The 22,123-nt window shown below is 35.0% G+C and overlaps 2 protein-coding genes across 2 annotated transcripts in view; one reads left to right on the top strand and one right to left on the bottom strand.

Moving 5' to 3' along the window:
* Positions 1-1,748, bottom strand: part of Cwc27 (CWC27 spliceosome associated cyclophilin) — a 212,955-nt gene extending 211,207 nt beyond the window's left edge. The window contains exon 1 of the mRNA XM_026390852.2: positions 1,504-1,748. Within this exon, the coding sequence (XP_026246637.2) occupies positions 1,504-1,545 (42 nt within the window). The 5' untranslated portion in view covers positions 1,546-1,748. The remainder of the gene's footprint in view (positions 1-1,503) is intronic.
* A 273-nt stretch (positions 1,749-2,021) lies between these two features.
* Srek1ip1 (SREK1 interacting protein 1) overlaps positions 2,022-22,123 on the top strand; it is a 38,013-nt gene continuing 17,911 nt past the window's right edge. The window contains exons 1-3 of the mRNA XM_026390850.2: positions 2,022-2,181; positions 12,328-12,375; positions 20,868-21,011. Of these exons, the coding sequence (XP_026246635.2) occupies positions 2,169-2,181; positions 12,328-12,375; positions 20,868-21,011 (205 nt within the window). The 5' untranslated portion in view covers positions 2,022-2,168. The remainder of the gene's footprint in view (positions 2,182-12,327; positions 12,376-20,867; positions 21,012-22,123) is intronic.

Genomic DNA, 22,123 nt, shown 5'->3' with positions numbered 1-22,123 from the left:
CACCGGAAAGAGGAATAGCAACTGTGAAGGCCCTGCCTGGTGAGACAGGCAATCTAGTCTCTACCAGTGTTTACCATTTGGTGTTAACACAGGCCCCAAGAAACATTTAGAAATAGAAAGAGGTAGGTGTTTTTTAGTTTTCACACTGATGTGAAGTGGGGTGGGGTGTGAGTGAGATTAGGATGGGGATGCTCACCTATAATGCCCAGGAAAAGTTCAAACAGCAAAGAAGTGTTTGCCTCAGATACCCACTAATTGTTTTTGGTGGGGGCGCTGGGAATTATAGCATTTTTGTTTTTGACTTTCAAATTGCCCTGATTACATTACCAAATTTCAATGAATAAAAGATTGTATAAGTGATTTGTGATAAAATTACCAACAGAATTGCATTTTATATACATGTAGTTTTATCTCAATTCAACTTTACACATTTGTGTGTGTGTGTGTGTGTGTGTGTATTTACTGGGGATTGAACTCAGGGTCTTGTGCATGATAAATAAACCTTCTATTACTGAACTGTGTCCCCAATCCCTCAACCACATACTTCCAATCCCATTATATTTGCCATTTTGCTGGTTTATCACATTTAATATGTGATATGGACTAGGTCTCTGTTCAAGAACTCAGGTGATACATTTCACAATTGTCTCCTTTGCATCAAAAGATACATGAACACCCTGGATGGGAAGTTTCATGCCTTGGACATCAAATCTATCAGAAAATCCTCTCCCTTGGGGCTAGGGATGTGGCTCAAGCGGTAGCGCACTAGTCTGGCATGTGCAGGACGCTGGGTTCGATACTCAGCACCACATTAAAATAAAATAAAGATGTTGTGTCCACCGAAAACTAAAAACTAAGTATTAAAAAAAGAAAAAGAAAATCCTCTCCCATTCTAATGTGGTAACATTCTCCATTTTCTCTGATAACTACTTTGTTTTAAGACCAGCTCAATAGATGTCTGCTGCATGGTTCTTTCCCCCAACATTCCCAGTTGCTTACTCCTAAATCACTGCCATAGAGACAAAAATCTTCTTTCCAAAAGCTCATTTATCAGACATGCCAAAGGTTCTTCTTCACCTGCCTGCCTGTCAAAGTAAACCATAGCTATCCTATGTTAACAGCTAAGATAGTGCCCGGTCCCTAGCAAGTGCTCAATAAGTAAGTACAGAGAGAATGGAGAATGATCGCTCTCCAAGTTAAGCTAAGAATATATGAAACTCAAAATTGTACTTTAAAAACCCGGAGACGCTAGAAGACAGCTGCGAGAGTTGGGACAAAGCAGGAAACCGGGCCAGAAAGCAGACAGAGAGAGACATCTCCACTTCAGGACTTTTTCAAGCCTATGCTGAGAAGTGCCAACTTTGGTGTTTTAGATGCAACACTGTCCTTAGGCAGGGAAAGGAACTAGGTTTCTGTGGTCTTTTTTCAACCCTAAGATCCCTGAACCCCTCTATCGGGCAGATCTCATTTGAGGAACCCAGGAACCATAGGTGAGGTGCTCACCTTCCCGTTCGTGGGAGGCTCCTGGATGTAGATGTTGCTCATCCTGCTCAGTGCTCAGGAATCCGCTCCTTAGTGAGGACGCCAGAGGCCAGCCAGTCACTAAATTCGGACGCCTATCAGAACACAATTCCTTAAGTTGTGTTGTCAGGAAAAGTTCCACTCGGTCACTGTCACCCAAGACAGCGACACCAAATACTATCCTGCCTCAAAACTAGCCCCTCACGGACGCCGCCATGTTGCTCCTGGACCCGAGCACCGCTAACCATGAGAAGGGTGACTCCCGTGTTCTCCAGAAAACAAAAAATGATTACAAAGCTGTTATATACTAATATAATATTAGACATTATTATTTATAACGAAATAAAAAGAAATAATACGTAAATCCTGGCGGTGTTCACTTCACTAGGGTGCAGGTAAACACATAGTTCCCGAAGCTGGCAGTAATGGTTCAGACCACGTATGTTCTGCAATATTAGTCGCCCGGAAACAGCATCCGTGGCTACTTGGTTCCGCCAGCCCCAGAGGCTTATCAGGCTTTTCCCCACCGTCGGAAAGGTGTCGCGGCGCGGGTACAAGAGGTCGCTTTGTGTGTTGTCTTCACAGCCGGCGGGAAGCAAACGCGTTCTCGGAACCTAAGGGCTTCAACGACCCCTCTTACGAGCGTCATGGCAGTCCCAGGTGAAGACCAACAGTGGGGTCCCGGTGTCCGGGAGAGGAAGGGGAACCGGTGGGGTGAAGTAGGATAGGGTACGGTGTAGGGAGTAGGGAGTGTAGGGAGCAGCGCCCATGGGGATTTAGGCGGAGGCCCAACCTGATTTGGTTGTCCTACACGAAGAAGTTTACAAGTCTAAAGGAAAAAAAAAAAAGGTATTGTCGTCGCCCCTAGCCAAGCCCTACTGCACAGGATTATAGGAAAAGTGTATTGTAGAAGGGAGAGAAGTGAGGAATGGTAGGCCAAAGGGGACCGGCGGCCGAGAAGAAATGGCTTTCACTTTGGTATGCCTTAAAAATAAAATTTGAAGTGGGAATACTTGGTGGACCCAGGTAGCCAGAGGCATTTGGACTGGAAGACACGGAGACGAAATGCAAGTGTACTTCCAGCTCTTCCTGTTGTGTGTAGTCGCTGTGTGGCAGTAGACCAGTTGCTTTTCCCTTTGTGGCCTCAGTTTAAGAAGGAGCTTTGTTAAAGGATAACTAGTAGTGTACCTTCTAGCTCCTAATTTCTGTGTCCAGAGAGTACTCTCCTTCCTAAAAGTGACAAACCCTGCAGACTAAGTACCCCAGAGATGTCCTGCTCGTGACTCCCAGCATTTAGAAGTTCTAGTAGGGGAACTTAAATCTGCAGAACCCTGGTTGCAGAATATTTGGTAAATAGACCCTTTCCCCCTACTTGGAGATTAACAACCTACTTTAGTATAACAAAGATTCTGAAAAGTATTGCTTTAGAGCCCCAACTTTACTTAATCCCCACCCCCTTCCCAGGATTTTTAGATCGGGTTTTTTTTTTTGTTGTTGTTGTTCTGTGGAAACTTTTTCTGAAGATTATTTGAAGAAAGCGGTTATAGGAACACTACTTTTCTACCTTCCGCAGTTTGGGGAGGAGCATCTCTGGATCTGAGAGGAAATGTACACTCTTTATTAACTGCCTACTATATGCTGGGCACTATCCTAGGTATGCTTTTGGAATACAGTTGTGAACAAGATAGACACTGTTGCTTTTCACACAGAAATTACAATTTAGCAGTGAAGAGAAATTTACACAAAGTGGGACTAGTACTACGTCAAGGAAAATACAAGGCCTTGGGGAGCACTTAGGGGACTCTTAACAGGGTACAACAGAGGCCAGACGGACTTTCCAGTGAATGTAGCATTTGGGATTAGACCTAAAGAATTATGGGAAGGGTAGAGTTCTGGGAAGGGAGATTGCAGTCAGAGGCACTAGATATGTAAAGGAAGAGGTGATAGGTGAAGAGGACATGAAAGATATTTGCTACAGATGTCACTCAGCAAACAAATGAAGAGAAGTGAGAAATTAACTAAAAAGAGATGACAAAAATAGTTAATATTTACTAAGGATTTACTATGTTATCATATGTGTCAGATACTATGGCAAATATTGTATTTTATCTCCTTTAACTTTCACAGCCACACTGTGGGATAAGCATTGATGTTCTCATTTTACACATAAGAAAACAGGAACAGAGAAATCAAGTAACTTGCCTCTATTATGAGAAAGTTCATAACTGACCAATCAATCTGGCTCCTAGACCATGTGCATTAATTCATTTTGCCACACTATATTATTGATTTACAAGGTAGTTTCTGGCTCTTGAAGGACCTTGTAAGTAGTGACAAGGAGTTTGGATGCTATCTTAGAAATCATAGGAAGTCATTCAAGAGTTTTTAAGCAAATTAATATTTTGAAAAATCATTCTGTCTATAGGGTAGATTGGAGGGGAGTTTGCCTGGAGTACGGTACAGTCACTAGTTAGGAGTAATTCTGATTAAGTCATGATAATGCCTGCTAAGATATGGTCTCATTAAAAAAGGACAGAAACAAATAGGTTGGAGACATATTTTTGGTGGCTGAATTACTAGCAGTTGGTGATTGATTTGACATGGGTGTCATCATTATACAAAATACATGTGTGAAGATGTGAATTTGGTGTCAATATACCTTATATACAATCAGAGACATGATAAATTGTGGTATAATGATGTATTAAGAATTGCAATGCAATAATAATAATAATAAAAGAAAAATAGGGAATGCAGTTTATCTGGGTTTCACTGTTAGGTAGTTGGGTGGGGCTTGTTACTGATAAGACAAGGAGCAGAGTGTAGGTGGATGATGATGACTTCTGTTCCAAGCTTGTGTTGAGGTTAGTCTGACATAGAAATAGAAATATCTAGTAGACATTATGAGATATAGTATTTAGCTTAGGAAAAAAAATCAAAACCAAAGAAAATGATCTGTCAGCCACATGCACTTAGGAAAGATTAAAGCTGAAAGAATGTATAACTGATCTGGTGGAATGTGTACAGTGTGAAAGGAAGATCTGTGACTGAAGCCTGGGGAATGTCACAATCTAAGTGACCAGTTTAAAAAAAAAAAAAAAAAGAGCGAGAGAGAGAGAGAGAGAGAGAGAGAGAGAGAGAGAGACAAACCTGCACAGTAGATTTCTGGGTATCCTGATAGACCAAATTAGCTCTGGTGAATTTAGCTTCTCATGGTTGCATCCAAATTGGACTTTTGTCATTGTTCATTACATTACTTGAGCAAACTTAAAAAATACCTGTGTGGTATGGGTACTCTGAGGGACACAATGTCATAGTCTGTGCCCTTGCAAAACTTTAGTCATTGTGCTACTTAAGGAAGAAGACAAAGTGATTTTCCAAAGCCCCATTTAACTCCAGTAAACTTAGACCAGTGTTATAGATATGTTAATCTTCTTTCAATTCAAAATAATGCTTCAAGGTATAATAATAAATTGTGCCATTAAGCTAGATGGCAGGACATAGATAAACTATTTAAACTCAGCAGAAAGTGAGATAATAGGCATGGCAGGTGCTATAAAAGTACAATGCAAGTGCCATTAGAAAATATAGATACAGAGAAAGTTAAGATAATTTCTTGGATGATTGATCCAGACAATATATAAAAGAAAAATAGAGCTCTATTGAAACCTTTTAAGGTAATCATCAATGAGGACAAGTATTATGTTATGCTCTATTATTTTAGGTATAATAGATTCAGCTCAGCATCTCTTGGAGTGGTTGTGCTAGTGATTATTATAAGGTATGACTATAAAGTAATGAGGCTACTTTCCACAAACCACACAGGAAAACCAGCTTTGTCTTTTTATGGTCACATGCTTCTGCTGTTTTTCCTTAGCATTGTGTGTTAGCTTAAACCATTATGTAAGTTACACAATGAAATATTGTAGACTCTTAGAAAAATCTTGGATGCTTAGTTGTTCTTAGAGAAATGACATTTGAACATAGGTTTCATTGAAGTTTACTTTCTTTGGAAAATTGCTTTTCCCATTCACAGTTGTTGAAATTAACTCAGTTGTTGAAATCATGTCAGTGATTCACCATTCTCCGTGAATAATTGACATGGCGTAAGCAGCAATATATGTTACTGATATAGTCAGCACAAAAACTCAATTTGGGGGAAGATAGGTCTATTTTTGTTGTTGATGTTGTTGTTGTTTTTCCTTTCCTTTAGTGAAGTCTGTAGCCAAGGTAGGGAATTATTAATGGCTAAGTCAACAATTCATTCAGCCCGGCATATTAAAATGAATAAGATTTTTAAACACATTACTATAGCACCTTAGTAAAAGAATGTCGGAGTTACAATATATCTAATTTATTTCACTCCTAAACTATATAGGTAATTACTTTTCTTTCTTGTTCATGCTGCAAATTGCTATTGAAATAATTTTCCTAAATCATATACCTAATCCTACCATTTCTGGGAGGCAGTAAATTAATTTTAAACTTCTACCTGTGAATTTTGTGATTCTCTTCAAACCACTTAACCTTCTTGAAACTCAGTTACCTTGTCTGCATAATGACAAGTTGATGCCTTAGATTTAAGCTTCTAAGGCATTGTAATATCAAAATTCTCTCTCTCTGCAAGAATGAAGTACGTACTCCTGGGCATAAAATGCTCATCATCTCTAGCAAACAGAGAAATGCAAACCAAATCGCTTTTTTTTAACTTTTCCTTCCACCACTCTTCTCATGCATTCTGCAGTGTTGCAAAAATCTGACTCGGCCAGATTCTCTGACCTGTTAGATGTTTTCCTGCCTACCTGCCTTTGTTATTATTGTCCATTTCCACTTTTATTATCCATGCCTACTTTTACTACTTATACCTTTTATTATCCATTCTCTGTTTTTCAGCTGAGGTTCTTGCCTGCTGCTTCTTCATGCTTATTAGCAGAAAAAATAATGTCTTTTTTGACACCTGGCACATTCTGTCATTTATAACAATAAGGGTTTATTATCCTAAATAACTTGGTGTTATGGGTTAGATTTAGAATGAACACCCTAGGGTTCATGTTTTTGAAGACTTGTGGGCTTTGGGGAAGTGATTGGATCATGAGACTTCCCAAACTCATCAGTGGATTTGATGGCATTGGGAGGTTGCCGCAGTCTGGCTGGGCACAAAATCACTCACAGCCTTGTAGATTCAAACAGCAATTCTTTATTCCCGAACTCTCACCGGCACTCTACGCACACGTTCTGGGAAAAATCCACACCTCCACCGGGCTCTGCATCCCAAATACTCTCTGAATCCCGAGAGAACTCAACAGGAACTCAAGGAGCAAGCGCCTGAGGCAGCAGGATAGGCCCTAAACCTGGAACCGCCCTATTCCCAGCAGGATCCACCCTAAACCCGGATCCGCCCTAATCCCTGAGCAAGTCACCTTTCAAATCAAAACTCTCAAACATTCATGCAGTGTCACTGCAAATGACCTGGGTCCAAGGCAAGCCCATTTCCACAATGGAGAGTCCTCCCTCTAAGCAACATTGGGTAGGCTGACAAGGAAATTGCCATGCATCATTCCTACTTGGCTATGGCTCTCAGCAGGAGGTGATGAAAACTATAGACAGTTGGAAGAGTAGGCCCTCGGGATGTGCAAGTACTTGGTAACTATATCTTGTCCCCAGCCCTCTCTCTCACTATTATATAGTCATACCTTATAATAATCACTATCAGAACCACCTCAAGAAAGGCCAAGCTCAATCTATTATGCCTCTCTCTCGTTCCCTCTCTCTTTCTCCCTCTTTCTCTCCTCTCTCTCCCTTGCTCTCCAGCTCCCAGTCTCTTTCCCAACTGTCATAAAGTGAGCAGCTTTCCTCTACCCTGCCCTTTTGCTATGATGTTCTACTTCATGTTAGGCCCAAAGCAATGGACTTAACAAAACATGACCTACTCCTCTGAAACCATGAGAAAAATGAACCTTTTTCCCTTTAAGTTGTTTTTTTTCCCCCCAGGCATTTTGTTCTTGTTATGAAAAATAACTAACACACCTGATATCATAGCTTCCTTGAATGAGAGACTTTACCTTTATTTATCTTTGTGGCTTTTCTAGCATCCAATTCAGAATTATAGCAATGATAAGTAAATAATAAATACTTAGATGGTTGATCACTAGAATTGCTGCTAAGCAAAATCTAGTACTAAAACAAACAGACTTGTCTAGATAGCAATCTTGATTTTGTTTCACTGTTTCATTTGATAATGAATTTCTGTCTCTTGAGACAGGTAATACCTAAAACAATTTTCTTCGTAGATTATTTTGTGAGGCAAGTGGATGAAAGAGTTTTATGCATTCACTTAAATGTTAGCACTTTCATATCAGTTATCAACTCTTTGTTTTACTTCTATCACTCTCTTGGGAGTCAAATAAATTATGAAGACATTTTTAATTGAACATTAGGACATCTGCTCCTTCAGTATATTTTCATCAAGGAACTCATTTAATCTATTTCTTAAATTCATTTCTTAGAATTTCTAAGTTCTGTTAATTAACCTCCCTTCAATATTTGGGATCCCAAACAAGGAGTGTATCTAAATTATTCATATAAATCAATATAAAGGTTTAAATATTTGGAGTTTTATTTGTATTCCACTTCAGCAGGACATACAGATGTTATATACATATTAGCACCTACATCGTATAAAATTTGACCACAATTTGGAGATTAGAAGCTCAGCAAATTGATGTTCTGTTTAAGGATCCTAAAATTATATTAACTAAAACCACAATGGAATAATAACCAATTTAAAACTTGTTACAAAAAGGAAAAGAACTTAGCCTAGTCTAATTAAATCTAATCAAATTAAAAATGAAATAATGCATCCTATGACAGCAGTGATTACAATTTCTAATTGTTTAATCCAAAGAAAATTTAGTTACTTAAGCTGTTTACTTTTAAGTTTAAGTAATTATAGAGAATAATTTAAAGAAAAATTTGACAGGCATCCTCCAAATCCAAAATGGACATTAATTTTTTTTTTTTGGTACTAACAGTTGAACCCAGAGGGGTACTTAACCACTGAGCCACATCCCCAGCCCTTTTTTAAAAATATATGTTTTATTTAGAGACAGGGTCTCCCTGACTTGCTTAGGGCATTGATAAGTTGCTGAGGCTGGCCTTGAACTTGCCATACTCTGCCTCAGCCTCCCAAGCTGCTGGAATTGCAAGTGTCCGCCACCATGCCTGCCTCAAGTGTCTTTTGAGTTTGCTTTTGATGGTTTTTGCCATTCATGTTTTTTATTCCTGATCAAATTTATGTTTGTCTTGAAAGCATTCTAATTGCATGTCATGAATAGAAAGGTAAACTTTGAGGTGGGTAGGCAGCATTTTTCTTAAAAACCTTAGCAGATTTTAGAAAGGAATGGAACAAAGAGTTCCAAAGGAGCCTAAAGGGGGAAAATAGATAGCTGAGTAGGAGCCTCACAGGATAGCCTAACTGTTCAGTTTGCCATAAGTTATAAGTATCATTGTACTTCTTCCAAACAACTGAAAATTACTAGTTAACTTAAGTAGAATAAAGAAAGGTATTACTGAATCTAAGAAAAGCCTGGATGATAATTCTTAGAAAATAGAAAAGTCCGAGGGAATCCGTATTCAGTATCCTGCATGGGTTGAGACCTGGTTAGGGCTGCTGCTGCCCATGTCATCAATGCTACTAGACAGCGAATCCTAACAAAATGAGCCGTCTCCACATCATTGTGTTAATTGTCTTAGATCTATGTTGTCATTTGCCCTGGATTCAAAGACCCAAACATTTAGCCAAGCAGTCATGAAAATTAGTGACAAATGAAGCTGGATATGAGTTTTATTTATTTTTCTATTTATTTATTTATTTTAAGACAGGGTCTCACTAAGTTGCACAGGCTGGTCTTGAATTTGCAATCCTTCCTCAGCCTCCCAGGTAGCTGGAATTAGAGGCATGCTCCACTGTACCTGGCCCTGGAATCTTAATTTAAGCAAAGGCTGGTCAGGAAATAACTGATAGGGAGTTACTTTATATATAAAGTTTTTGTTATATTTCCCTTTTATGTAAAAGTTTCAATTTTGATAAAGATGATTTCCCAAAAAATGTTTTATATTTTATTAATTCAAAAAATATGAAAAAATTGAACAATGAATTTTATCAGTATGTTTTCTCATTAAGGAGTTCACTTCTAATATATACTAAGATTATTTCAGATCTGTCCATTACAATATTTTTTAGTATATTGTGGGTAATGTAATGGTGCATTTATTGAAGTTTTGTTTAGCATTATTCAGCATCTGAAATTTCTATGGAAACAGACTTACCATTTGCCCCTATTCTCAGAGCTTTTTTTCTGAATATGCAGTTATTTTCATAATGGAAGAGCCTCAGATTATATATTATTCCAATTTCATTTCACAATTCAGCAATATAGTGTGATGTGTGTTCCTCAGCTATGCAGTAAAAACCACAGGTTTATGGGGAAAATGGGATTGGGGGCATAATGCTCAAAATGTCATTAGTGACACACTTAAAAAAAAAGGATAGGAACCTGATAAAAACAGTAGCATGGTTATATAATAAGTTAATTGCTTATACAGTACATAAATACTACAATAAGTATGGCACTCACCTTTAAGAAGACCTGGAGGTTGTTGTGGAAGTAGAGTTCAGAAGAGATGCAGTTAGTCACTTGTTATAAAAAGGTGGAAGGAGGATGATGATGTGAAATTGATGAGAAAAATCTTAACACCAGGTGCAGATGAGTGCTGTCCACAACACTGAGGTGAACTGAAGTCACCAGAAATGTTTAGAGTATGTTCCTGTATGTTTTCTGGATTCCTCAGCAGCTCAGACCAGCTGTTTGCAATTTTCTGCATTCACCTACTTTTGTTATGGATGAAAGTTACGTTATCCTCAAATTTTCCCCTAATATATCAGTTGCATTGAAATAACATTTTCATTTTTAGAACAAGCATTATAACTCTATTTTTACTAGAGTAAATATACTCTATTTTTATTAGAGTAGCTCTGTATGTATATTTTTAAAGAAAATTGGAATTGTGGGAAATAATCAATGTTTTAGCTTCAAGAATTAAAGAAATTGTTTTAAAATGATTTTTCATTGAAATTGACACTTTCATATTTGTGTTAATGTACTTTAATGTATTTTACATTGTTTTAATAGCTAGATACCCCTCATCAAGAAAGTGGAATAATACTGTACTGGACCTCTTATTGTTTGATGGAAGCCACTAATTTTGATATACTAGATATATATGTGAACATTAAGTTTAATAAATGTTCTGCTGGGGCTGGGGTTATGGCTTAGTGATAGAGCGCTCACCTAGCGTGTGTGAGGCCCTGGGTTCTATCCTCAGCACCACATAAAAAGTAAATAAATAAAATAAAAAAGGTATTGTGTCCAACTACAACTAAAAAATAAATATTAAAAAAATAAATGTTTTCTGATTTCCATTATAAGAAAAACAATCCAAACTTTCTTAAAAGTGGTGAAAATTAGTTTTAACTATGTATGCACATAATGGAATATTTTTCTGCCATAAAAAAGAATAAAATTCAGATATATGCTGTAAAATGATCTTTGAAAACATTCTGCTAAGTAAAATATGTCAGATTCGGAAGGATAAATATTGTATGATTTCCTCATACATGTGGCAAATTTTTACAGACAGGAAGTAGAATACAGATTACTAGTAGCTGGAAAAAGTAGAGAATACACAGTTATTTAGTGGGTACAGTTACTATTTGGGATGAAGAAACTCTTTTGAAAATGGATAATACTAATGGTTGTATAACACTAAATATTCTTAATGCTACTGAATTGTACATTTAAAATGGTTAAGATGGTATATTTTACGTTGTGTATGTTTTACCACAATAAAAACTCAGTTTTTGTTTTATCTATTTATGTCTTCCGAATTACCTGCCTGTACTACTGATTACCCAGAGCTACTAGGAAAATTTGTAAACGTTTATCAAATTTGTTGACTTCAGATGTGTTATTAGATGTGACTGATTTTAACAAATCCTATTAGATTTGTATCAACTAGTTGCATGTTCTATTCATAGCCTTTTGGGAATCATTGCCTTTTTGTTTAGAAAGATGGCCTATTTTGAGCTTTTATATAGGTACATTCCTGTTTTTGTGACAAAAGAAAAACTTTAACCTGTCCCAAAAGGAAAAATGGCTATCAGAAGTATGTTTTGTTTTAGAGTGAGTTAGCATTACTATACTTGTTTATTGTAAAAGTGGACATTTAGCCTTCAGTGCATTTTTCAATGAAAAGTAGTTAAATTTTCAAAACAAAAAAAAGAGTTTTGAGTTTAGATATTTCTTATAATACCTAGCAGCTACAGTGATTTTCCCAAAATTTCACCAATTCTTTTAAGAAAGTTTGGATTGTTTTTCTTATAATGGATATCAGAAGAACATTTATTAACCTTAATGTTCACATATGTATCTAGTAAATCAATTGTTTTACATTTGAGGGACAGGCCTAAGTACCCTGGAATTTCTTCTGTGAGGTAGAATTCCTAAAATGTTTAAGTTCTTGTCTATATGACTGCATTTCTATTGAATTAGAAAAAAAAATTCTTTGAAGTATTTATCAAATAATCTGAGTAAACTGGCCTTGAGCAAATTGATTTTTAATTATAATTGAGTAATATTACTAAGATGAATTGGACATCATTTTTGTATTTTCTTTTCAAGAAATTTTACAATGTTTTTATGTTTTTGTTTATATACATTTCCTAAAATCTATCCAATTGCATTTCAGGTTGCAACAAGGACAATGTCAGAGCAGGCTGTAAAAAATGTGGCTACCGTAAGTACACTAAAGGCAACATTCTGTACACTGCTCTTACTGGATTCCTTGCTCTTTGGGCAGTATACCTTGGCATCCTAATTTCAGGGGTTCTGTGCAGAGTTTCTTATTCCTAAACTAAGGTTTACAGTTGATTCAGAAATTTCTGTTAGCATTAAATATGCAGTTTTCTTTCTTGTTGTAGACCCAGTAACAGGTAGTCATCTATCTGATGACTAGCAAAGATGTCATAAAGTACAAGTTAGTAGTAGATTTAGGAGTTTGGAGAAAATATATATTTTATCAAATCTATATATACTTATTCTTTTATTCCTTAACCTGGATACTAGACAAAGAGGTGAAGGCATTGAAAACTATTTTTGAAAATTGTTCATGTTTATTGAGATATTTATCCCTTTTTTATAAGGGTTTGATTGATTCCAGAAATTTTTCTCATGGACAAAAAAATACTTGTTTTAAACAACCATTAATCTCCATTATGATTACTGTCATAAACTGAAAAGATAAACCTAAACAGGTGAAACTATATATAATACTAAAATTGTAATTTTATACTGTAAATAAGTAACATTTTCATAGTTGAATTTTTTGTAACAATTCCTAAGGCTTTACTAATAGCTATTATGACAATGTTTGCTGTTTTCTAAGTTGTTTGGAGACTGTGCAAATCAGCCTGGATTGTTAATAATACACCAATTCATTGAAGAATTACTTTTTAAAAATGTAAGGGTGGTTTAATTAAAAAAAAAAATCCATGCAAGAGTATAGTTTAAAAGAGCACTCAGGATATTCATCTCCATTAGATGGGCACAATGAAAGATGCCAAGGAGGTAAGTCACAAGCTTCCAAGCAAAGACTCACATTTGGTTCAGAGGAAGTTTGCTCAAGTAGCAAAAGTGGTTGCATAAGTATATATCTCTCATATAAATGAAAACTGAAGGACAGACTTGCATGTAAAAAATGATTGCCTTCTTTTCTGTTCTTTAATTTATTCATGTTTATTTCTGCTTTATTTACATTGTTTCAATTATTGCTGATTTACATGTCTCATTATTCTAGAAAACTTAGGAACCTTTTACAGATAGAAATGCTACATTTAGGGCTGGGGATGTGGCTCAAGCGGTAGCGCGGTCGCCTGGCATGCGTGCGGCCCGGGTTCGATCCTCAGCACCACATACAAACAAAGATGTTGTGTCCGCCGATAAGTAAAAAATAAATATTAAAAAATTCTCTCTCTCTCTCTCTCTCTCTCTCTCTCTCTCTCTCTCTCTCTCTCTCCTCTCTCACTCTATCTTTAAAAAAAGAAAAAAAGAAAAGAAATGCTACATTTACTTAAAAATCTGGAATGGATTTCCTAGTCTCTCTATTCATATCAGTTTATTCTTTGACTTCTTTTAATAACTAAGACTTCTAGGAAGGCAGTTAAGCTCATTTTCTGGAAACAGAATATTTGTTCATCTAGTCTCCTAATTGCTACTTTATTTTAGATAACAGTGGAAGCATCTGTAGCAATTAGTTTTTAAAAGAAGCCAAGTTAGCAAATAGTTTCACCTTCTTTCCAACTTTAGTTCTTTCTTTTTTATTATTCAGATTATTATTATTATTTTAGTGATTAACAATCTCTAATTTGTCTCATGAAAAATTTTAGTAATATTTCCCTTTTTTGTTAGTTACATCCCTACAACTGTTAGAGATGGTAGTCTCCTCATTTTATATATCTTTGACACAGAAACTACATTTTAAAAATAAGCTCGTCTTTTATTTGGGGGCCAGAATCTTTGTGTTGCTAGTGTAGAGGTAAGGGAAAGACAAATAAGATTATTTGAAATTTTTAGTGCTCAGAAATATGAGCATTCTTCATTTAGTTACAAAAGAATATTGTTTCTCTATCCATTGTACAATTTTAAGAATTCTAGTATTTGAAAATATTTTATTGTCTTTATGTTTCAATAGTGGGTATATTGCTGTTTCATGTTAATTTCAAGGTAGGAATGAACATGTCGCTAAATAAAATGTCTCCTTTTCAGGGCAGAATTTCCTTAGCAAAATTAGTTTAAAAGAATTTTATAGAAAGCATTATTACAGTGAGCTTTTATTAGATTTTTTTGAAGTTGGAAATGTATGAATAACTATAAGTACTCTAAGCCTTTCTATGGAGTAAATATCAAATAATTATGACCGTTCTCAGAAAACACAATTTTAAAAAGATCAAAATAGTAGACTCATTGGTTGGATATTTGTATATAACGGCAGGAAATGAAAGTAGATGTCTCAATACCTCTAATGTTTTATTTAACTTTTTTGATATAGAGCCCTTACATTTTTTTTGCCTATAATCTGCTTATTAATGTTGACAAATGTTTTGTTTGCAACTCACATCTCGAATGAATTTTCTACTTTTTATAGTTTGTTTCTTCGAAGACAAAGAACAAGTTAAGATACATGTAAAGGAATTTAAGTGTAGAATTCTTCTGTCATTACTTCTCAACTAGAAACAGTACTATCTACCTAGAAATCTGTGAAGATAGGTTGCAGCTCACAATAACAGGGTACAGGAAAAGCACTATTACACTTGAAATGTAGAACCCTGGAATTATAAGCTTCCTGCATATTATGGACACACATCCTAGAAAATTAAGAGATTTCTGCCCCTCATCGTTTTAGAATTTCATCTATCTTCCATAGCCTTCTTGCCAATCTCTAATTTCACAATTGCTTATTTAAATTAAGTCTTTCCATAAGTACAGATTTGTTTCATAAAAACTATCATTCTTTCTTTTTTCTACATTCACATTTTATTTGTCTAAATGATGTTAATTAAACAGATTGTAGAATAATCAATCACTAACAGACTCTTAGTAGAGTAAAATATCAACTGATGGAATAAGATGTATAGGGATGAGTGGACAAAAAAAATGACTGAAAAGTTTCATTGCCAGTAGAAACAAGAATGTGCAGTATCACATAGGCCAGAGAATCAGACTGTTTTATGTTGAGGGAAAGTTGTCAGGTAAGACTTGTAAGTAATGAATTGAAAATGTTCATTGGCTTTGACAAGTTGTATGCTTTTCTAGCAAGAGTAGTTTAATTAGAATGTAGGTCATGAAATAAACTGTGTAGATTCTGGCCTGAATGGGAAGATAAAGAAGTAGAGAAGGCTAATGTAGTCTCCATTTTCAAGAAATTTAGAAGAAAAATAAGAAATTCCTAAAAGGTAATGTGGAGAAAGTGGAGGGTTTTTGAGCTATGTTTATATAGACTGAGGAGGCATTAGCAGAGACATTACAGATATCTGACACAGAAGAAGATTAAAAGATTAAGTAAATTCCCTAAGGAGGTATGGCAAGGATACCTCTTCAGTTTGGAAGAAACTAAATGAGGGCAGGAATAAATGTTTTTAGGTATAGAGACAAAAAGTAAAATGAAATATTGCCTGGTAATCTCAATTTTCTTTATAAACTAGGAGATAGACTTGTCTTTTTAGGGAGTTGGTTGGAGTGGAATAGGACAACTGGGCTAAGGAATTTCTTGAGTCGGGCACAGGTTTGGAAAAGTCATTTAGAAGTAGGAAAGGAAGTAGACTAAGGACAAATAAAAAGTGAGACAACTAGTTTATTTTTATGCTAATCTTTATGAGTATGTGTTGTTCTCAAGCATAGCTTGACTTTGCAGGGGTGGGAATAATCCAGAAAATTTGAACCAAACCTTATGTTGCAGTGAAATATAGTTAGTAGACAGACAAGGGTATGAAAGAGTCAAAGAGACACAAGAGTTGATCAGTAATGAAAGATTTGAGGCTAGGAGAAAATGAAGGGATTGAGGCACTGTAGGTCTTAATGAGATTCACAAATATATCTATGATTGGTGTGAAGAAATGAGAAAACTAGAAGATTGAAAGTCAGTGCAATACTGAAGTTAAAATTCTCATAGATACAGTAGTTGCAGGTGACAGGTAGTGTAGTCATGCTAGATAGAATATCAGGGAACCAAGAAAAGCCAACAATCTGCTTTGTCCATTAAAGCTTATGGCAGGTAAGAAGTTCCAAAGACCTCACTGAATAGAGCTGTTCACCTGTAGCATGTGGCTGTTCATCTATATAATAGAAAACACTAGACAAGTGAGCCGTCTTCCTTGTGTATCCCAGAATATGAGGTCAACTTTTTAAAGTTACTGATTCATCTTAGAATTGGTTAATGTTTATTTACTTGTAGATAAATGGTGACACTGTCCAAACTGGAGTTAACTTCCAGTATGTTTCAGAAACTATAGTAAAAAGACAAGAAGAGGAAGGCAGTGATCAGGAAAGCATAAACTGTGGTACATGGCTAGGATTCAATAACTACAGAGGCTTATGTCTTTTTAACCAAAATGAGAGAGTGTGAAGCTTGATTAATTGGGATTTAATTATTTAATTGAGATTAATTGAGTTTAATTATCTATTTAGTAGCTTTTGCAGAGGATTTTAGGTAGAGCCAAAGCTTGCTTAAGTTAACAGTATGTTAGCATGGTTTATATATACTATAGGCCAAGAAGTAATCATTTAGGAGCCCTAATTATAAAACAAGAGTTTTGTTTTTAATTATGCATTAGCGGGCTTTTATCTGCCACAGTCAAAATGAAACTAGAGACTTTATTGTTACTTGGCATTTACTGAGTTGCCTATGTGACCACTCCTGGAATAAGGAAACAAGAGAATATACTTTTGTTTATATTGATACAATATAGGGTCATAAGCTGGTATCATTTATTAAATACTTATTTGGTATTAGACTGTTTGCTAAACACTTCAAAAATAAATTTCCTTGCTTTTCATTTTTAAAACAACTTTATGAAATAGGTATCTTGGTTTTTATGAACATTCAAGATTAGTGGCTCTGGCACCAGATTACTAAGCAACAAACTTCAGCTGGCACTTACTAGCTATGTGATATTAGGCAGATTGCCTAGCTGTGGTGTGCTTCATTTTTCTTTCTATAGGTTGAGATAATTATATTACCTAATTCCATAGAATTGCTGTGAAGATTAAATGAATTCATGCAAGTCAAGTGTTTAGATCAATGCCTGGCCACAGGAAGTCCTCAATAATTGCTGTGGATGGGCTGGGGCTATAGCTCAGTGACACAGCACTTTCCTTATCATGCATGAGGCACTGGGTTCAATCCTCAGCACCACATAAAAATTAACAAATAAAATAAAGGCATTCTGTCCATCTACAACTACCAAAAAAAATTTTTTAAATAATAATTGCTATGGATTATTGTTATTGTTAACAACTTAGAAAACAGAGGCTTGGGGTTATTCTAAGTGGGATTCTGGTTATCTGTAAGATTTTACACTGTACTATGCTCCTTTTTATTCCTTTTTATTATTATTATTTTGGTAAAATATATACAACATAAAACATACTATTTTGACCATTTTGAAGTGTATCATTTAGTGGCATTAATTATATTCACAATGCTGGACAACTATTACCACTCTATTCTAAAACATTTTTAACACCCAAAACAGAAACTTTAAACATTAAAGCAATATTTTTCTTCTACTCCCTTCTTTCCTCAGCCCCTTGCAACTTCTTTCTACTCTCTGCCACTGTGAATTTGCCTGTTGTAGATATTTCATATGGTGGAATCACAAGATATTTGTGTGGCTCATTCCCCTTAGTCTAATGTTTTCAAGGTTCAGCCATGCCAAGGCATGCATTGTGGCATGCTTTTTATGGTTGAATAATATTTTATTGTATGGATATACCGTGTTTTGTTTATCTATTCATCCATTGATATTTGAATAATGCTATAGTGAACATTGCTGTACAAGTATCTGCTCAAGTCCCTGTTTTCAATAATTTTAGGTATATACCTAGATGTGGAATTACTAGGTCAGCTATTGGCATTTGAAAAACTTCTAAACTGCTTTGCATAGCAGCTAAATCATTTTATTTCCCACTAAAAATATACAGCATCTTGATATTTCTCCACATCCTTACCAACATTTATTATTTTCCATTTTTTAATTGTAGCCATTTGTGATAATAAGAAATATATATTTGATCATTGTGCCTGATTCCAGACACTGAGTTTCTAAAACACTTGAAATTTCCTGACTGATAGGGATAATAAGAATATATTTTGTTATTCATTAACAAGTCCCTTTTAGCCAAACCTAAGTTTATACTAATACTAATAGATGGCTCTTTATGGACCCCTAGACAGCGTCAACATGGGAACTGGTTGCAAAAGAACCAACTATATAAGATTGACACTTTTAGCCCAGCTTCCATCAATCCAGAAGGAGAAGAATAAGGACAAGGGGTTGGAGACTGACTTTACTCACCAACAGTCAGTGATTTAATCAGTCATGCCCATGTAATAGGGGAAAACAAACACAAACAAACAAAAAACTCTGAACTAAAGGATTCAGAGAGCTTCTGGGTTGGGAAACACATCAAGGTCCTGGAAGCATCCCATACCCAGGGATGGAAGCTCCATTCCCCTTACCCGCACTTTGCTCTTCCATTTGATTGTTTCTGCTCTTGGTAAATAATCTTTTTCCTCTGTTCTTTGAGCCATTTAAGCAAATTATCAAACTTAAGAGGGGCTTGTGAGAACCTCTGACTATATAGCCAGTCAAAAGGATGGGTGGCCCAGATTTATGATGGGCATCTGGATTTGGGGGAATCTTGTGGGATTGAGCCCTTAATCTATAGGGTCTACAATAATTCCAGGTAATGTCAAATTAATTTAATTGTAGAATACCCAGTTAGTGTCCAGAAAGAACTGCTTGTTGGTGTGGAAGAAACTCACAAACTTGGTGTCAGAAATTTTGACAGTAGAAAAGTATGAACCATCCTAAAGACATGAAGTTATTTCTTGTGGTTTGAATTTGCATTTTCCTAGTGAAAAATGTATTTATGTGCTTCTTGGCTGTTTGTATTTCTTTTCTGGATAAATGTCTATTTAAGTTACTTGCACATTTTTTTAAACTGGTTTGTCTTTTTGTTGTTTTTCTTTTTAAATATATTCTAGATATTAAACCCTACCAGATAGATGATTTACGAATATTTTTTCCTTTACCATAGTAATTTTAAAATTTTCCTGAAAACATTCTTTGCACAAAAAATTTTAATTTTGATTAAGTCCAGTTTTATCATTTTTTCTTTGAATGTTTTTAGTTTTAGTGTCGCATCTTAGAGTCTGTTGCCAAACCAAAATGATGAATATTTACTTCTGTGCTTTTGTCTAAGAGTTTGATGCTTTTAGCTCTTACATTCTGCAGTGTCTAATCCATTTTGAGTTAACATTTGCATGCGGTATGAAGTGAGGAGTTCACCTTTACTCTTTTGTGTGTGTTATCATTATCATCATAATCATCTTTGTGTAACCATTGGTCAATCATGGTCAAGAAAATTGCCCTAGAGAAAACTGGTATGTGTGCACAAAAAAGTTAATTAGAATTTACTAGAAGTAACTTAAGCTTCTATCAGTAATAGGATAAATAAATAAATATGATTTTTATACAAAAAAATATGATTTGTTAGATGAAATAAGAAAATTATTTCTACTTATGCTAATGTAAGTGAATCACAAAACATTGAATGGCAGAAACAAGTTACAGAATGATAGGTATAATGGTGTTTATTTCTTGAAAACACAACATACAATAGCATTGTTTGGGAAAGGTAGACATGAACCTCAGTGTAGTTAATTCCGAAGACAGAATGAAATGAGATTGAGGCAGTTTCAAAGGTAATATAAACTGCCTACCCTTGTGTGTGTTTATGTGCACATGTGCGTGTGTGTGAACATTTGCCTTAAAAGAAAGTAAATGTTGCAAAATGTTGACATGTATGTGATAGGTATCTAAATATTGATTAAATTGTTTCCTGTACTTTTCTGGTATTTGTATATTAGATTTTTAAAAAATGTATTACGCAGTAAGTAGACAGTTATTACAGTTTTCTTATAGGGAGAGTCATTAGGAAAATGATGTCAGAATTAAAATTTTAGGTGTCCTTTAGAAAAAAGCATATTCAGTTACATTAATGCATGTATATAATTGTGACAATTTTAATTAGATGAAAACTGTATAATTGCATGATATAGTAGTTAAGCTGAGAAAGAAAAGTAAGAGAAAGAAGTAAAATATATCATTTCAAATATAATAGTACGTTTTTAGTTTGGTTTAAAATATTACATACTTTTAGAAAGGGAAAATACAGTAATTCAACACTCTAAAATTCATACGAAGTGTCCCCCAAAATATTAATTGAATTAGAACTTCCAGCAAAGAAAGGTAAAGGATCTCTTTTCAGAAGAAAAGTATAGGGAAAATAACTAAACCACCATCAACTAAGTAAAAAATAAAGTATTTTATATGTTATATTATTGAAATTGTAATTGGTTGCTTACCATGAGGCAATAAAACAAAAATACACCGCTTATAGTTTATTTCTCTTTCTCTCTCTGTCTCTCTCTCTCTTTTGTTCACTTAGCTGGTCATCTGACTTTTGAGTGCCGCAATTTTCTCCGAGTAGATCCCAAAAGGGACATAGTTTTGGATGTCAGCAGTACAAGTAGTGAAGATAGTGATGAAGAGAATGAAGAACTGAATAAATTGCAGGCATTACAGGAAAAACGTAAGCAGTAATTTTTTTTCAACCCTAATGTTTCTAGATGTCCTGCTGTGTTATGTTATGCTCATATATTGTATTTATCATTAAGAAGTTTTCTCTATTTTATGTAAAAGCTACTATTTTATTGGTAAGAAATAAGCTTTTCACATTTTAAGTAATTTGCCTAAGATCGAAAACCTCCTCGTAGAACCAGGAGGTAAGTTTGTTTCTGATTCCATAACCCTCGTTTTTGCCTTTTTGTTGTTTATTTTTTTCCCATTATACTAGAATATGTCACATGGTACATAGAATCTGCTTAATTTGGTTTCTATCCCCGACTATTTTGTACACAAAAGATAAGTTGTATTCTTTTCCAACATCTTCTTATATTACAAAAACTCAGTCTCTTTTTCCTGTTAACCTCTGCACATCTCAGCATCCTGTCTCAGAACTAATCTCAATAAATAAAAGTGGAAGAACTTTAAGAATTTGCAGTAGTAGAGAAATACTAAACCATCTAAAATTTACTTTTTAAAAAAAAATTTTTTTTAGTTGCCAATGGACCTTTGTTTGTTTGTTTGTTTGTTTGTTTATTTATGGTGCTGAGAATTGAACCCAGGGCCTCACACATGCTAGGCAAGTACTCTACCACTGAGCCACAACCCCAGCCCTCCAAAATTCACTTTTGTCTTCACTTGAGTTTTCAGATCCTATTATTCTTGATGCTGCTGGTTTCTAAGGGAGATGGTCAGGAAAACAGATTTATTGAAGTCTCTGATTATTCTGTTTTTAATAGAACTAAATGGTCTGTATAATGTAGAAAGTTAACATCTTACCCACCATCCCTAAATGGAAGAGGAAATCATTCCCTCAGCTACTCTTTTATTCCCTTACATTTTTGGTAACATTGTTTTTGAACATGTTTACAAACTGTTCCAAAATTATTGCAGTTACCAAAAAAAGGCTGATACTCAGCAGGAAGTTAAAGTGTCAGACAAAGAAGGTTTCAAAACATAGAATATTACCAAGAAAAAGGGTTTTTTTTTCATAATGATAAAAGTTCACTTAGTCAAAAGAACATAAAAATTATGTGTATTTAATAACATTGAGTAACAAAAACTATGATAGATCTATAA

Source organism: Urocitellus parryii, chromosome 1, assembly GCF_045843805.1.
Source record: "Urocitellus parryii isolate mUroPar1 chromosome 1, mUroPar1.hap1, whole genome shotgun sequence".
In the NCBI taxonomy this organism is placed as follows: Eukaryota; Metazoa; Chordata; class Mammalia; order Rodentia; family Sciuridae; genus Urocitellus; species Urocitellus parryii.
The sequence above is the reverse complement of the archived record's forward strand: the minus strand, read 5'-3'. Positions and strand labels throughout refer to the sequence as shown.